General features: G+C 38.2%; 2 protein-coding genes across 3 annotated transcripts; one reads left to right on the top strand and one right to left on the bottom strand.

Moving 5' to 3' along the window:
• The first annotated feature begins 4,035 nt into the window (after positions 1–4,035).
• LOC113781393 lies at positions 4,036–9,543 on the top strand. Of its 2 annotated transcripts, none has more exons than XM_027327314.1 (6): positions 4,036–4,078; positions 4,374–4,493; positions 5,225–5,593; positions 5,673–5,764; positions 5,879–6,352; positions 8,390–9,543. In XM_027327314.1, the coding sequence occupies exons 3-6, from the start codon at positions 5,228–5,230 to the stop codon at positions 9,351–9,353; spliced, it is 1,896 nt and encodes a 631-aa protein (XP_027183115.1). In that variant the 5' UTR covers positions 4,036–4,078; positions 4,374–4,493; positions 5,225–5,227; the 3' UTR covers positions 9,354–9,543. The 2 variants fall into 2 exon arrangements, with proteins under 2 accessions (XP_027183115.1, XP_027183114.1); XM_027327313.1 differs by lacking the exon at positions 4,036–4,078 and adding an exon at positions 4,122–4,253.
• A 768-nt stretch (positions 9,544–10,311) lies between these two features.
• Positions 10,312–14,743, bottom strand: LOC113779866 (early endosome antigen 1-like). The gene is made up of 2 exons (XM_027325629.1): positions 14,342–14,743; positions 10,312–13,040 (listed from the first exon to the last, which is right to left on the bottom strand). Exons 1-2 carry the CDS (start codon positions 14,399–14,401, stop codon positions 10,803–10,805), a joined length of 2,298 nt encoding a protein of 765 aa, XP_027181430.1. The 5' UTR covers positions 14,402–14,743; the 3' UTR covers positions 10,312–10,802.

The following is a 14,743-nucleotide window of genomic DNA, read 5'->3' as shown; positions in this document are numbered from 1 at the left end:
AGAGTTAAAATCATTCCAAAGTCCATTGGACGTCTCCGGAATCTGGAGTATCTGGATCTATCTTTCACTGCTGTAAGTGAGTTACCTGAGGAGATCCTACATATAAGAGGACTCCTCCATCTCGTGGCATATGCATTTCAACATGTTACGTATGAATACGACATCAACGGCTTTAACGGATTTAAAGCTCCAAACAACATTGGGAGGCTTCTTTCTCTGGAGTGGTTATTTTACATAGAAGCGAATGATGCATCAATGATGAGAGAGATAGGAGAGCTTAAGCAATTGAAGAGGCTGGGCATTACAAGTCTAAGAAGAGAAAATGGAAAGGAGCTCTGCTCCTCTCTTGGGAGGCTCTCCAATCTTGAGCAATTATATGTTCAAGTATCACATAAGGATGAGGTAATTGATCTAAATTACATGAAAAGCTCCTTGAGTTCAAGTCTTGAAAATCTTCAAATGTTATGCTTGAGGGGCCGTTTAGAAAAGGTACCCAAATTTATATGTTCTTTACAAGGCTTGACCTCAATAGAGTTGCTCTGGAGCGAGTTAATTGATGATCCACTTGAATCCCTTCAGCATTTGCCAAATTTGCAAACAATGGATCTGAATCAGGCATACCAAGGAGAGGTTTTGTGTTTCAAGGCTGGAAGCTTTCCGAAGCTTGAGCAGTTAAACATTCTTGCTTTAAGCGGTTTGAGATGGTTGAGTGTGGAGGCAGGTGCCATGCCTAATCTCCTAGAACTAGGAATGGCGAACCTTAAATTCCTGGAGGAGTTCCCTCGGGGGATCCAGCACTTGACCAATCTCCAATCTCTATATCTGTGTCATCCCAATGAAAGATTGGATGCATTTCTGAAGAATCCATTTGAAGATTACCAAAGGATAACTCACATCCCTGAGATATTCATTTGGGATGATGAGGATGGATGGTGTCGACACCCCCAGTTCAGGCAGTAGCATGCAGCTGTATCAGCCACAGGCCCACAGCTTGCGTCCTCCACTTACTGTCTCTGTAAGTAATCCTCAAGTCAAGTTGTATGATCTTATACTGCAATTATAATAAACTAGAAACTACTATTGTCCATCTAGTGCAGGTCCAGTTACAATGTCATTTATCCAACACTCAATGGTGTACAAGAAATTGTTCAGTTATCTGCGTCCTAGTTTCCTAGTGATGTTATTTGGGTAGCTATTATTATGTTTGTTAGTTCGAACTCTCAGCTTGTATATTCAATTCAAACCACTTAACAGGATGATCAAGTTTTCCCTGAGTTACCATATTGGTCTTTAACTCTAATGAAGCTACTAACTGAAAATACCAGTTAATACTGCAAAATTTACAAGAAGCACTTTGTACTATTACCTAGGAAAAATCTAAAAGCCCAGAAATCGTCAATTAACTTTTTTTCCTCCTTATCTTGTAGCTTTGTGCTTTTCATCTGATCTTGTGGGATTGTTTTGAACAATGAAGAGGATCCAATTGTCAATCAGCTGTCGAGAAAATCAGATTTAAGGCCTCAGCAAGGAAGAGATTCAGCTGCGAGTATAGCAAAAGCTGGCTGAGGTAGAAGAAAGTAAAACTAAACTAAGAGTTGAAGAAGGCCTTGGCTAATTTTTCAAGAGCAGAAGGTAGACACCATTGTCAAGGCTCTTGATTCTCATACTGGTTCTCTCAGTGATGAGATTGTCCACAATTCCTCCCTTTTCATTGATTGCTTATGAATGGATGGACTTTCAACTTTATGAATTTTGGTGTCTCCTGGGGATAATACACACTTCTTCAGCATTTGTTCTGGTGGCTCTCTTCCGGTTTCCTGCCTGCATATCATATTATTAATGCTGTCCCATTTCTTCAGCTTCATTAGCTTTCTGCATTTAGTTTAACTTTGCGTGCGATTGATCTGAATCATCATGAACAACATGAATTTCTTGATTCAGCTGTCTAGATTTTGTCACCACTTAATGCAAATCAATACCATTATCTACTTTTGTCCATTAGTGACTTAGTAGTGTGTACTCTGAAATGCATGTTTGCTCTGTTCCCCTCTACGTAGAAGCAAAACTGGTTTATTCGTTTAGGTATTGAAGATCAGTGGCTGAGAAGGCCTAAATTTATTAGTTATGGTCGAGACCCCAGCTCCTGAATTCAGATTATCATTTCTTCTCCTCGTTTCTTAAATCTCATCCTTCCTCTACTAGGAAAAAATCACAAACAAACATTTATTTAAAAAATAAATAAAAATGTGGATAGCATCGGTCACTAGAATTTGCTTTTTTTTTTTTTATTGAAAGAATTAGCTATTGCAAGAAACACAATGTAATTGACTGTGAAGTTAGAGCTGTTAAACGAACCGAACTATTCGGTAACTCGGTTCATTTTGACACGTTCATGTTCATGAAAGACTCGTTCAAAACCTTAAACGAATCGAGTACGAACGAATTTTTTTGTTCGATTAATAATCGAGCAAATACGAGCATGTTCGCGAGTTTTAACGAACGTTCACGAACATGGGTATTATTATCATTTGACAAATTTGAGGGTTAATTTTATGGCTAGACTTTTATATTTGGAGGGTATAATTTGTTATTTTTATGTTAATATTAGTTATATAGTTAATGAATAATAGAATTTAGTCACTTAGTGTTTTAATTATTTTTTAGAATGATTAATGATTTGTATGGTATATTTAAGGCTTAAAATAATTTGGATTCGAGCATTTCAAGCATGTTCGTGAACGGCTCGTTTAATATAAAACGAACCGAACACGAACTCGATCTCGAACATAAACTTTACTTAATGAACCGAATACAAACACAGGTTTGGAGTTCGAAAATTAACAAACGAACACGAATGTTGTTCAAATCGCTTAACGAACAGAGTTCAAACATGAGATACTCGGTTCGAGCTCTATGTGCAGTCCTCCACCCAATGCCAGCTTTTAATTTATTTCATTGGCAAAATCTAGCCAGCAGAACGGTAAAAACTAACTGGGCCTGTTGGTCTGAACTTTCAGTTTCTATTTACTTTTACGCCCTTCAAATCTTATCATGTTTCTTTAACTTCACCACTAGTTTAGCTCACTCTCTTAATATTTTCTTGTCACATTTTTTGTTTAAGACTTTGATGCAATTTATGTTGTTCCATTTATGCATGCACGTACAAAAAAATTCAGACGCCCTTTTTTTTGTTATATGTCAAGGAATTAATTATTATTCTCTTTTTTTTTGTCAAAAAGGAATTAATTATTATTCAGATACTGCAAATTATTTTTACCGACAAAGAAGGAAATCATATGAATTGCCAAAATACCCAATTCAATTTGCAACCATTCACTATTTCAAGGTCAAAGACATATAGTACCATTTTTTTTTTTTGGTACTACTTTGCTTATCTTATCAATAATATCGCTAACCTCATTGTTTTTTTTTTGTCACACTTCGTAACTAATAATTCACTTTGGTTTATTTAATTTTTATGCAGTATAATTTGCACAATATTAAGTTATAATATCTCGAAATTCAAAGAATTAGAGGTTTTGAATTTAAATTTTCTTTTCACTTCTTCGCTTCTTAAAATACAAAGAATTCAGAACAAATATAAAAGATTTGAATATTCGAAGGAATACTCAAAATTTGTCAAGTTCGACAAGGACCTAGCATATGAGACAAATGTTAAGGGGACCAAAGAAAACTACTTAGTTTTTTATTTTTCTTGACAATAAACTATCTTTTTTTTTTTTGTCTACACAGGGGTGTTCGGGTCAATTCTTACGGGACCCGACTAATCCCCTGCGACCCGGCCAGGCGCCCCAACCCAGCCCAAGCACGATATGTGCGCGGAGGAATCCAGCAGAGTAGAAACTCGAACTTGGGACTTCTCGATCACCGGTGGGAGGTGACAATAAACTATCTAGTTGGATGTTTTCTCTGCAAAGAAAATTTGTTGGGAGAGAAAAAGAAAAATAGCATAAGTATAAATACAAGAAAGTAATGTAATTCTAAGAGTATAAACGACGTATACGGTCCGAAACAGCATAACTCTGGTGGTGACACCAATACACTCCCCTTCCCAAAGGTGACGCCTTCACACGTTTCCTAATTTTTCTTGTTCTTCTTCTTCTTCCTCTTCTTCTTCTAAATTGTAGTCCTACTAATGAGGACTTAACTAATTTCTTTAACAAATTCTACTCATTTTAAAAATATACTGATGGTGATATTTATACTCTCTAACTTGGGCACTCAAACAATAGGTCTCTTTATTTCTCGTTTCTCCTCTCTCTCTTTAGTCAGAATAATTTTTTTTTTCTTTAGTAGAATATTTATTAACATTGGGGACCTTTTTTTCTTTTTGGGTTTTGTTCTTTTCACAGCCCCAGATGATGCTGTGATCATTCTTGGCTGATGCTCTCTCAACCCTTCACTTAATTCGTCGAAATTTCACCTTTCGCCCCTTCATTTTCAGTTGCAAATTCTACTACTTCACTGTACAAGTAAGCCTTGTATGTGTTTTTTTTTTTTGGCTAATTTGTGACTTGATGTACGTTGCTGAGGATGATTGTGAAAAGGAACGAACTTTAATCACAGGCTTTTGGTAAACAGTATAAAGTTGTTAGTTTGTTATGGTTTCTGGGGAGTTTTTTTCCTTCTTGTTTTTAACTTGATGAGAAGTTGATATTTTTAGTCTTGATATTTATTTTCGTTGTAGGGTTAAAATTATGAGGTGTGAACCATCTGTTTGATTTTTTTTAAAGGCGTAAACAAAGAGGATTTTGTGATCGTGATTTGTTGCCTCCATTAGCAGTCAAGTTGTGGCTTGGATTTAGAACTTTGAGCTTGATAGCTGAAACAAATCATTGCAATAGATGAGCTATGCTACCCACTGCTAAAGAAAATCAAAACAATCGAAATTTCAGCATCTGTTAACTTTTACTAGTAAAAATGTCAGTTTGACGGTACCCATGTCATGAACTGGTATGAAGCCTTACCTGCATTTAGAATGAATGAAACAAACCCCTGTTAGTGGGTCTGTCACTCTGTCTGAATAGTGAATACAGTTAAGGAGTTTTTGGATATTTTTGCTTTTCTTTTATCTCATTTTTACTCGTTTCTCTTACCTCATATGGATCTTACTTTTGTTTTGTACATGAGGAGGAAAAGAACCAGAATTTTGGGTTCAATATCAGCTGAAAGAGATATATATATATATATTTGTTGGTTATAGGGGATGGCTGGAAAGATTGCTGCTAGTCAAGTGACATCATCCTTTGACTTTGAGCTTGTTGGAGATGATTCTGATCAACTCACAACTGTCGTTGCATCATCCAATCAGATTAGCCCATGGATTGATCCTTCAAAGATTAAGCTTCGACATAGAATTGGAAGGGGTCCCTTTGGTGACGTTTGGTTAGCAACTCGACATCAAGCAACTGAAGAATATGAAGAGTATCATGAGGTTGCTGTTAAGATGCTGCATCCTATAAAAGAAGATGCCATTAATGTTGTATTGCGTAGGTTGGATGATTTGTTCTCCAAGTGTCAAGAATTAGAATCTGTTTGTAGGATGCAAGGTCTCTCCATGATAAGTGGAAAGGTAATATTGATGTTCCAGTTTAGAGTTAGTGGCCAGAAGTTTTTCTGAATTTACTGATAATCTACACGTGTTCTTCCAGTTATGCATTGTTATGAAGTTCTATGAAGGCTCGATTGGTGATAAGATGTCCCGCCGTAAGGGTGGAAAGCTCTCACTGCATGATGTTTTAAGGTGACATATACTTGGTATTATGTGCAAAAGTCAGCTGTTATGGGCTTCTTTCCCTTTGATAACTGATAACCTGTCAAATAGAAATTGTCATGTGTTTTTGTTGTTATTGCACAGGTATGGAACTGATCTGGCACATGGATTAATGGAGCTGCATTCAAAAGAGATCCTAATTCTCAACCTTAAACCTTTCAATTTTCTACTGAACGAAAATAACCATGCTATACTAGGCGATGTTGGAATTCCTTATGTACTGCTTGGAATTCCATTGCTGAGTTTGGAGATGACTCGAAGACTTGGTACTCCAAACTACATGGCACCTGAGCAGTGGCAGCCAGAAGTTAGAGGTCCAATATCATTTGAGACTGACTCATGGGGATTTGCATGCAGCATCGTGGAGATGTTGACTGGTGTGCAACCTTGGAGTGGTAAATCAGTTGATGAAATTTACAGGTCTGTTGTGAGAAGGCAAGAAAAACCACATATTCCTGCTGGTCTTCCTCCTGCTGTTCAGAATATCATTAGTGGTTGTTTTGAGTATGATTTGAGGAGTCGTCCTCTAATGGAAGACATACTGAATGCATTGAAAAGGTATTTCTCCTATTTATTTTTATGGGAAGCAATCTCTCATGTGTTCAAAATGTAGCACAAGAATCTGTTTCTCGAGGCATGTTTAATTGTAATGCATTTGAAGACTGCCAAAACCAAGTGATCAGCAGAAATTGCATGGGCTACATATAGGCAGATTGGGAGTGATGTTTAATTGATTAACTATGTAAATGAGGAGCAGACATCATCTGAAAGCTGTAATATTATCAGAGAAAGTGTGAAACTTAGGTGGCCTGATCTGTACTTTTATACATGGTGGTAAGGCTTGCTTATGTTCTATCTCAGACAAAAAAAGGATAATACCAAAAGATATTGGTCCTTGCAAACCAACTTTCGGATGGATCTGACCAAATGTTTTACCTCAAACAAACTTCTTCTGATGCAACATTTTCTGAGTAAATTTTAGCATAATGGTACAAGGTACATAAAGCCACTCCTACAGTCTCGTCTCATTGAAAAATTAGAAACAAAAAACTGGATTCCATATGTTCCCGTGAAAATTATTTCCTGGGGGATTGTTTTATCCTACATATGTGGCATAGAAGCTTTAATTGAGATACTAGGGTTATCACCAAACACAGGATAAGAAGCAATTTCTAAACCAGTCTTGCTTAATCCCCTGAACTATATTAGCCCTACAAGCATTTGGGGCAAAAGAGCAATTTCATGGATGACATGGATTTGTCGATCAAAGGATGTCTTTTTGCAGGGCTTCTGTGGCTGGACAGCTGGTTTAGTTTATACATTAATTTGAAAATGATACTTTTTTTCTCTTCCTTTTTTTCCTTTAAATGCCCTTTGACGGGAGATTCTCTAAGTACTTATATGCAGTTAAGAGTCATATGAAAATTGAAAAGTTCAGGGCTTTTGTCGTATTGCAGGCCTTGGATTTCAGACTTTGTATATTGTCTCTTCTTATTCTGTTGTATCTTTACATTTTTGTTCATATGTCTAAATTTAATTGAAGAAAGTAGAATTCTATAGTAATTGCCAGTCTGATTCACGCATCATAAATGAATGTGAGTTTACGATATCCATAGACTAAACCTGGCCACTGCCACCCCAAGTTTTAGAAAATTAGGTTTTCTCCTAGTTTTCCCAAAATTATCTTTATAATTAAAACTTTTGTACCTTCAAGAATCTTAAAAATATATTATATTACGTACTAATACCCCTCAAATGGCTCTGTCTATGAGGATATTATACTTTTTCAATTGTATTATGATTTAGGTCCACTTTTGTCTTGTCGTGTTCAACTTCTTCTTAAAACAGAGGAATACAAGGTTCAGTGAATAAAAGTGCATCTAATCTTTTTCTCATAATATGCTTTCTGAACTTCAGGAAAAAAAAACAACTCAAGCATTCACCTCCTGGGCTTTGGAATAAATGCTTAAACTAAGGGATTTAACTACCAAAATGAATGCTTAATCCTGGAGGTTCATGTTTTATAAGGCATGCATATGATCCATAGTATAAATTAATCTAGTTTTGGAAGCCGAATACAGAGAATTAAAGAATTATTAAAATTCCTAATATTGGTCATCAGTTTTCCTGGCAATGGAGGACTTGAGTAAACTTTTCATTGATGTATTGGAAGTCATTCTGGACTTGAAAGTGAGACATTCTGAATGCAGGTGCGATTGTCTTCAGGACAACTTTTCAGGTCTTAGTATTTCCTATCAGTAGGTCTGTATTGACTAGATCAGATGCTTTTCCTGGACTTTGTGGCAGATTGACATTGCTCTCAGACTATTATTTGCCATGCATGTTATTGCTGTGAGCGTCACTTTTAATTCTGGTTGAATATCAAGTATTAGACTGCTGATTACTTGCCTTAAAAAATGCATCCTTTTGCTAATTAAAATTTCTCTTTGTTATAGGAGATCATAACTGTTTAATAGTATGACTTCTTGTGTTGATTATGTGCTTATGACTGTTTCCCACAAATATCCTCTGGGTGTACTTCAGAAGAAAATGGTCCTTATATTTGCTTGTTCAATTTTGCTTCCCCATTTACAGCTCACAGAATGCAGTTTTCCAAGATGGAAATTGGATTGATCCTGGGGGTAGAAAGATTACAGAGAAATCAAGTTCTACTGGCTACAGCGAGTGGTTTCTCTCGAAGGATTGCCTGCAAGTGGGTGACATGGTTCGATCAAGAAAACCACCAGACTCATGCAAACCTGAAAATATGGAGGTGCCCGAGGGTACTGTAGTAGGTTTGGACCTCAACAGTGACCAAAATGGATATGTTTTAGTTAGGGTACATGGCATTCATGACCCCTTAAGGGTTAATGGATCTACACTGGAACGTGTAAGTTATGGATTTGCTGCTGGAGATTGGGTGCGATTGAAGGCTGAAGGAAAGAAACATTCGCCAGTAGGTATCCTTCATCTAATCAACCGTGATGGGAGTGTAGCTGCTGGATTTATAGGAATGGAGACACTTTGGAAGGGAAGATATTCAGAGCTCCAGATGGCAGAAGCTTACTGTGTTGGGCAATTTGTTAGGCTGAAGTCTGATACATTTAATCCTCGATTTGAATGGCCCCGAAAAAGAGGTGGTGAGTGGGCAACTGGGAGAATTTGTCAAGTCTTACCAAATGGGTGCCTTGTTGTTAGGTTTCCTGGTAGGTTGACATTTGGTGAAGAAAATAGCAGCTTTTTAGCTGATCCAGCTGAAGTTCAAAGTGTTTCTTTTAGCACTTCTCCTGGAGTGGTGAAAAAGTATCAGCACGTTGAGGATTTTCACTGGGCAGTCCGGCCACTTCTGATTGCTTTGGGTCTATTTACTGCTATGAAGCTGGGCCTTTTTGTTGGCAAAAAGATTAGCAGGTCAAAGATAAGGAAGGGACGGACTAATGTCATACCAGGTGAAGCTCAATCTTTGGAAGGCCACACTGCTGGCAACACGGGCTGGCTTCCACCCCAAGTGGCAAACATCATCTTCAGAGAAGGTGTCAGTGCACCTACATCTTGGTAGTTCTCATGCTTTAGTCAGCTTGCCCAAGCAAGTCTTGCCCTTTCCAGAAAAGGCTCCACAGATTTGTAACCTTTGCTTAGGGAATTCAAAGCACAACCTTGCTTATATTTGCAAAAACAAATCCTGTATACATGATTGTTGTAAATATATGTTTGGTGGTTGGAACTATTGCTGCCTTTTTTTCTTGTTAGTTCTTGTCCATATTAGCTAACGCCTTCTGGTTGTTTATGGTATTTCATTGTGCTTGAAACTGCAGAAATTCACCGAGGTTCCTTTGTAATACACAGCTTTTGGTCCTTTATTCCTTTTATAGCGTCCCAAGTCTCTTTTCCTTGTGAAATCCCGGTTAATTTTGCTACCTCGTAACATAGTGAACAGAACAGAGCTTTTCTACCCATTCTATATCCTTCTTATAGGTCTGCATGTTGTGATCTACATATAAAACTGATTGATACTTGCTGCGGTATTGTATGGTATGATCCTTGCCTTTCTGTGTTGTGAACTCAATACCATAGCATCTGACTGCTAGTATGGTTGCTTGATGCTCAGACGAGTTAAGCAAGTGTCTGCTTATCAGTGTCAATAGCAAGACAGTTTAAACACTGATCGTCAGCCTGGAACACCGATTGTTTCTGGTGTTATCTTTCTCGGATTGCTGCAGATTTAATCTGCCCAGTAACGCCAGAACCAAAGAAATTTTTATTCTCAAATGCGCAAGGGTAATATCAATTTCAAGAGTGCTTATCTGTAACCTGTCAATTGCAAAGTTTAGAAACTGATAACTGGATCTGCACTAGTCGTGATAAGCATTTTGGATTTAATGTAAAGCAACAGAGATCATTAATGGCCAGCTTAGCTGGGGTGTTTTATTGTACAATTTATGGATTGTTTCTCCAGGAAATCCATCAAGCTGATAGGATAACGTATTGCAACACAAGTTGTGTTCATGGGCATAATGTACAACTCAAGACCCACAAAAGGACTGCATTCACTCTACAAAATCCTTTGCTATCACCAAGTTTATAACTGAGAAGATATCATACTTCATCAGATAAATAAGAACAATTAAGACATCAATGACTGTTACAGAATCCTTAGCCATAAATAACAGGAGAAAATTGAATGCCATCATCACACCATACAAGCCAAATATGAATTTCCCTGTCAAAAATCTACGAAAGTATACTCTCAACCTATAAGAAAGTATACCAAGCAATTGTTAGATATCTACATAGATGTTGGTCACCAAACGCACAAGCTACCTTTGCTATTTTACTCACCTACTACACCAGCCTCTTTAAGAAGCCGCTCAGTCAAGGTTGAAAGGTTTCCCACCTCAGTTTTAACTTTACCAAGACAACCACTTTTGTCAATGTTATCCTGTTGTCAGAAGAGCTACTATGAGGCACGATACTGATATCAAAATCAGTAACAGTGCTCAGACTAGCCTTATTTAACACCAGCCTCTTTAAGAAGCTGCTCAGTCAAAGCTGAAAGGTTTGCAACTTCAGTTTTAACTTTAGCAAGACACCCACTTTCATCAATGTTATCCCTGTTGTCAGAGGAGCTACTATGAGGCATGATACTGATATCAAAATCAGCATCAATGCTCAGACTAGCCTTATTCAGAAGTTCTCTGCTCATCTCACTGAGTTTCTGGAGCGCACTAGTTGCAGCTTCAACTTCCAGCTGAGCTGCCTCCAGTTGGAGTTTCTCAATTGCCAGGTCTCCAATACTCTTTTCACCAATTCTTTCTTGTGCCAAAGCATACAGTTGCCTCAGTTCAGCACCATCTCGATTCATCTCTTCCTTCATTTGCATTAGTTCCATGTTTTTGTTGTCCAATTTACTCAAAACCAGTTTGAGCTCTTCGTCTTTAATTGCTAGAACCCTCTGTGCAGCAAGAACTTCCATTTCTTTCGCTTTCAGGCTTTCTCTGGTCAGTTTCAGTTCAGTTTCAAGCTGCTTTTTTTTCCAGTCAAAGTTAGCACCCGATTGATCAAACAGATGAGATGATAGCTTGCGATCAGTCTCCTTAAGCAATCTGCCACACTGTTCATCTCCAAGGTCATTAGTGAGCTGAACAATCTTTGCCAAAACTGATTCAGCTTCAGAAAATTTCTGCTTGGTACTATCTAATTCATGTTGTATTGTCTGAACATTATCCTCTTTCTCCTTCAGCGCACTTGTAGCCTCCATAAGTTGGTCATCTCTATTTTTCATCAGCATTTTCAGCTCAGCTATCTCTTGATTTACTACTGCAAACATCTTCTGTGCACTTACGAGCTCTGAATCTTTTCCTTCCAGCAAGGTCTGGAGAGAAGTCAGCTCCGATTCTAAATGTTGGATCTCTAATCTAGCATTGACTAATTCTGACTCCTTGATACGAAGAAGATTCTCTGTTTCTACGAATTCAATGTTTCTACAGTCTAGTTCCTCTTTAAGAGATGCCATGTCCATAAGCGCCTGTTCTAGAGAAGATCTCTCCTTATTTAGTTCCTTCTGTAACTCTGTGACGAGCTCTTTCTCCATGGCTAATTCTCTTTCAAGCTCCTTGTTTCGAGCCTCAGTAACTCTCAGTTTTACTCTCTCACTTTCCACTTCTACTGTGGCATCCTTCAAACGCGTCATGTAAGATAACACACTTTTCCTTTGTGCATCAACTTCGACAAGCTTCTCTTGTAAAAGCTGTTCCTGTTCTTCTATTCTTTGTCTAGACAAAGCAAAAGCTTCCTGAGACATAACTAATTCAGACCTCACATCAGTAAGTAGCTTCCTAACTCTCCTAAAGTCCTCCAGAGTTTCATTTGCTTCCCCACTATGCTTAGAAAGCTCCTTCTCTAGCTTCTTCAATTCTTCCTGTGCGACAAGCCAATCTGTAGTCTGTTTATTTAGACTGTCCCCCATGACTCTTAGTTTTTCCTGTTCAGTTTGCTGCAAAGTCATTATGAACTCTAGTTCCTCTTCTTTCGCTTGAATTGATCTTCGGAGCTCTAGAAGTTCAACCTCTTGTCTTCTCACAACTTCATTTGCTTCATTCAGAAGCTGCGCCTTTGATCTAAATTCTGATTCAGCATCGGCAACTTCCTCACTCTTTCTGATCAAATCATTGCTCATTTTACTTATTTCATCTTCTTTCAAAGAGAGAGCAGACTGAGCAGAGAAAATTTGCCGATCCCTCTCCCTAAGACAAAGCTTAAGATCCTCAATGACCATTGCTTGGGAAGCTAAGACAAGATTAGCCTGCCTCAGCTCCTCTTCTAGTCTTTCCTTCCTAGAACTAGCAGCTGCTATTTCTTCCTCTCGCCGCTCCAACTCCTCCTTTGCACGGTTTACTTCATTTAACTCCAAGAAAACATTCTTCTCTGCATCCCGTAGATCTTCTTCCTTCTTCTGTAACGCTGCAAGGGCAGCTTGCATATCAGACTCCAGCTTTCCAAGGCTTAAGCCCAGTTCAGCAATCTCAGGAAGATGAGGATCTCTACCAATTTGTTCTTCCAGTTTCTGGGTCTGCGCAAACAGTCTTTCCAAAAGAATCCTTGTGGACTCAGTTGCTCCATTTCCATGGATGCTTGGCTTCTGGTTATCCAAGACTGACCTGACAACCCATAAAACTTGGCCTTTTCTGTTGCTTGCCTCCAGAAAACTCATTCTCGTCTGTTTCCCTTCTGGCCTAAGACAGCATATCTGCATAGAACATCCAAACACATCAAAAATAAGATAAAGCACAATTCAAAGACAATAAAGAAAAAGAGCTTAATCATTATGTCTCCCAATTGCTGGATGTGACATCATAAAATGGTAAATTGCCTTCAAAGCAAACTCTTAGAACAGAACTGATCATAGTGTTAGACAAGAAAGTAAACACAAAACAGATTAAAGAGCATAAATCAAGACTAATTTGACAATCTCTGTGAAGAAAATAAGTATGAAAAAATCAATATCCAACAGGCAATCAAAAGATAGAAGGCACCTATGTTTAGCTATCGATAAAAGGAAAGAAACTGATGGTCCGATTTCAGAATGGAAGAAACAAGAAGACATTTTGAAACAATGCCAGCTATTTCTACTCCATCAGTCAACGAGCAGCAAGAATCATTCCATCTATGACCACATACTAAAAAAGTGGCTCAAATCTATTGTCCTTTTCTTTGTCAACAAGGAGTAGCAGGAATCCTCTCCAACTTTTTCAACCATTAGTTATAACTGATGCTGATATGCCAGCGTTAAAAACACATCACCAACAGTTTCTCTAGGAAACTCTGAAGGCTTGTCCCATCAATCCCTCTAAAATGTCCAGTGTTGACCTCTGCTGGTGACTCTCTCAATCCAAGGCTTATCCCCGGATTCTATTACAGGTTACTGAAGACACTCCTATCCTTAATGCTCTCTAAAAAAATTTGACCAATGCGAAGCATAAGCTGATCCGCAAACTAATTTCCTTGGCTACTTAGGCGTTCCTTCAGCTGAGAGTGTAAATACATCCTACTAAACTAAACAAGTTCAACTCAAGAAAGAAGTCGCAAACCAGCTTTAGAACTCCAAATATTCAGTAAAAAAGAAAGCTTCCAACTTTCAAGCATCCACTGAAAACCCCGAGTATAATAACACTCCCCCAATCCCTTAATCCATCAAGTTTCCATCCGACCTCAAATATACAAGTTCTTGACGTCAAAATAGAGCCCTCGCCTTCGCTATCAAAAGACGGGGAAAAAATATTAAACTTGAGGAGCCAATTTCAGATTATGATTCTTTAAGTGGAACCCTGACCAAGGACAATCTTATGCCAATAAACTCTCGTAAAACCAAACAGTAATTACAAATACCATCATCCTGACAATATAAATATCCTAATAATGAGGAAAAGTTGAATATTTTTCATTTCCGCCTTTCAGAAACAAATATGTATGAACGATAAACACATGGGGGAAATGACAAAAATGGGGGGGTGGGGAAAAAACCCGGAAAAACAAATGAAGGGGGGGTACCTTGTTGTCGGCGAAATGGCGAGGGAAAGAAGCAGTTAAATTGGGTGAAAAGGTGGCCATGGTTTCTGGTACCTGGCCTCAACATCCGATGATGTTCAGGATCTCTTTCTCTCCAAAGTCCAAACTTCTACTACTACTGCTGCTTTGCATTTTTAACATTGGTATTATTTACTTGGAGTCTGGACCAGGATTTTCCCCGAAAGAATATCAAACCTCTCAAGATAAGGAAGCATATATTGTGGGGCTTGAGGGAGGAGTGTAACTTGAAGTTGCGGAAAGGGATGGAGAACCAAATTCACACTAACCGCTTTTGCACGGGATTCATTTAACCGTATCATCACTACCACTTTTCGTTGTCCAGAAGCATCTCCCTCTCCTCTCCTCTCCTCCCTCGTCCCACAC

Source organism: Coffea eugenioides, chromosome 8 (assembly GCF_003713205.1).
Source record: "Coffea eugenioides isolate CCC68of chromosome 8, Ceug_1.0, whole genome shotgun sequence".
NCBI classification, from domain to species: domain Eukaryota; kingdom Viridiplantae; phylum Streptophyta; class Magnoliopsida; order Gentianales; family Rubiaceae; genus Coffea; species Coffea eugenioides.
The sequence above is the reverse complement of the archived record's forward strand: the minus strand, read 5'-3'. Positions and strand labels throughout refer to the sequence as shown.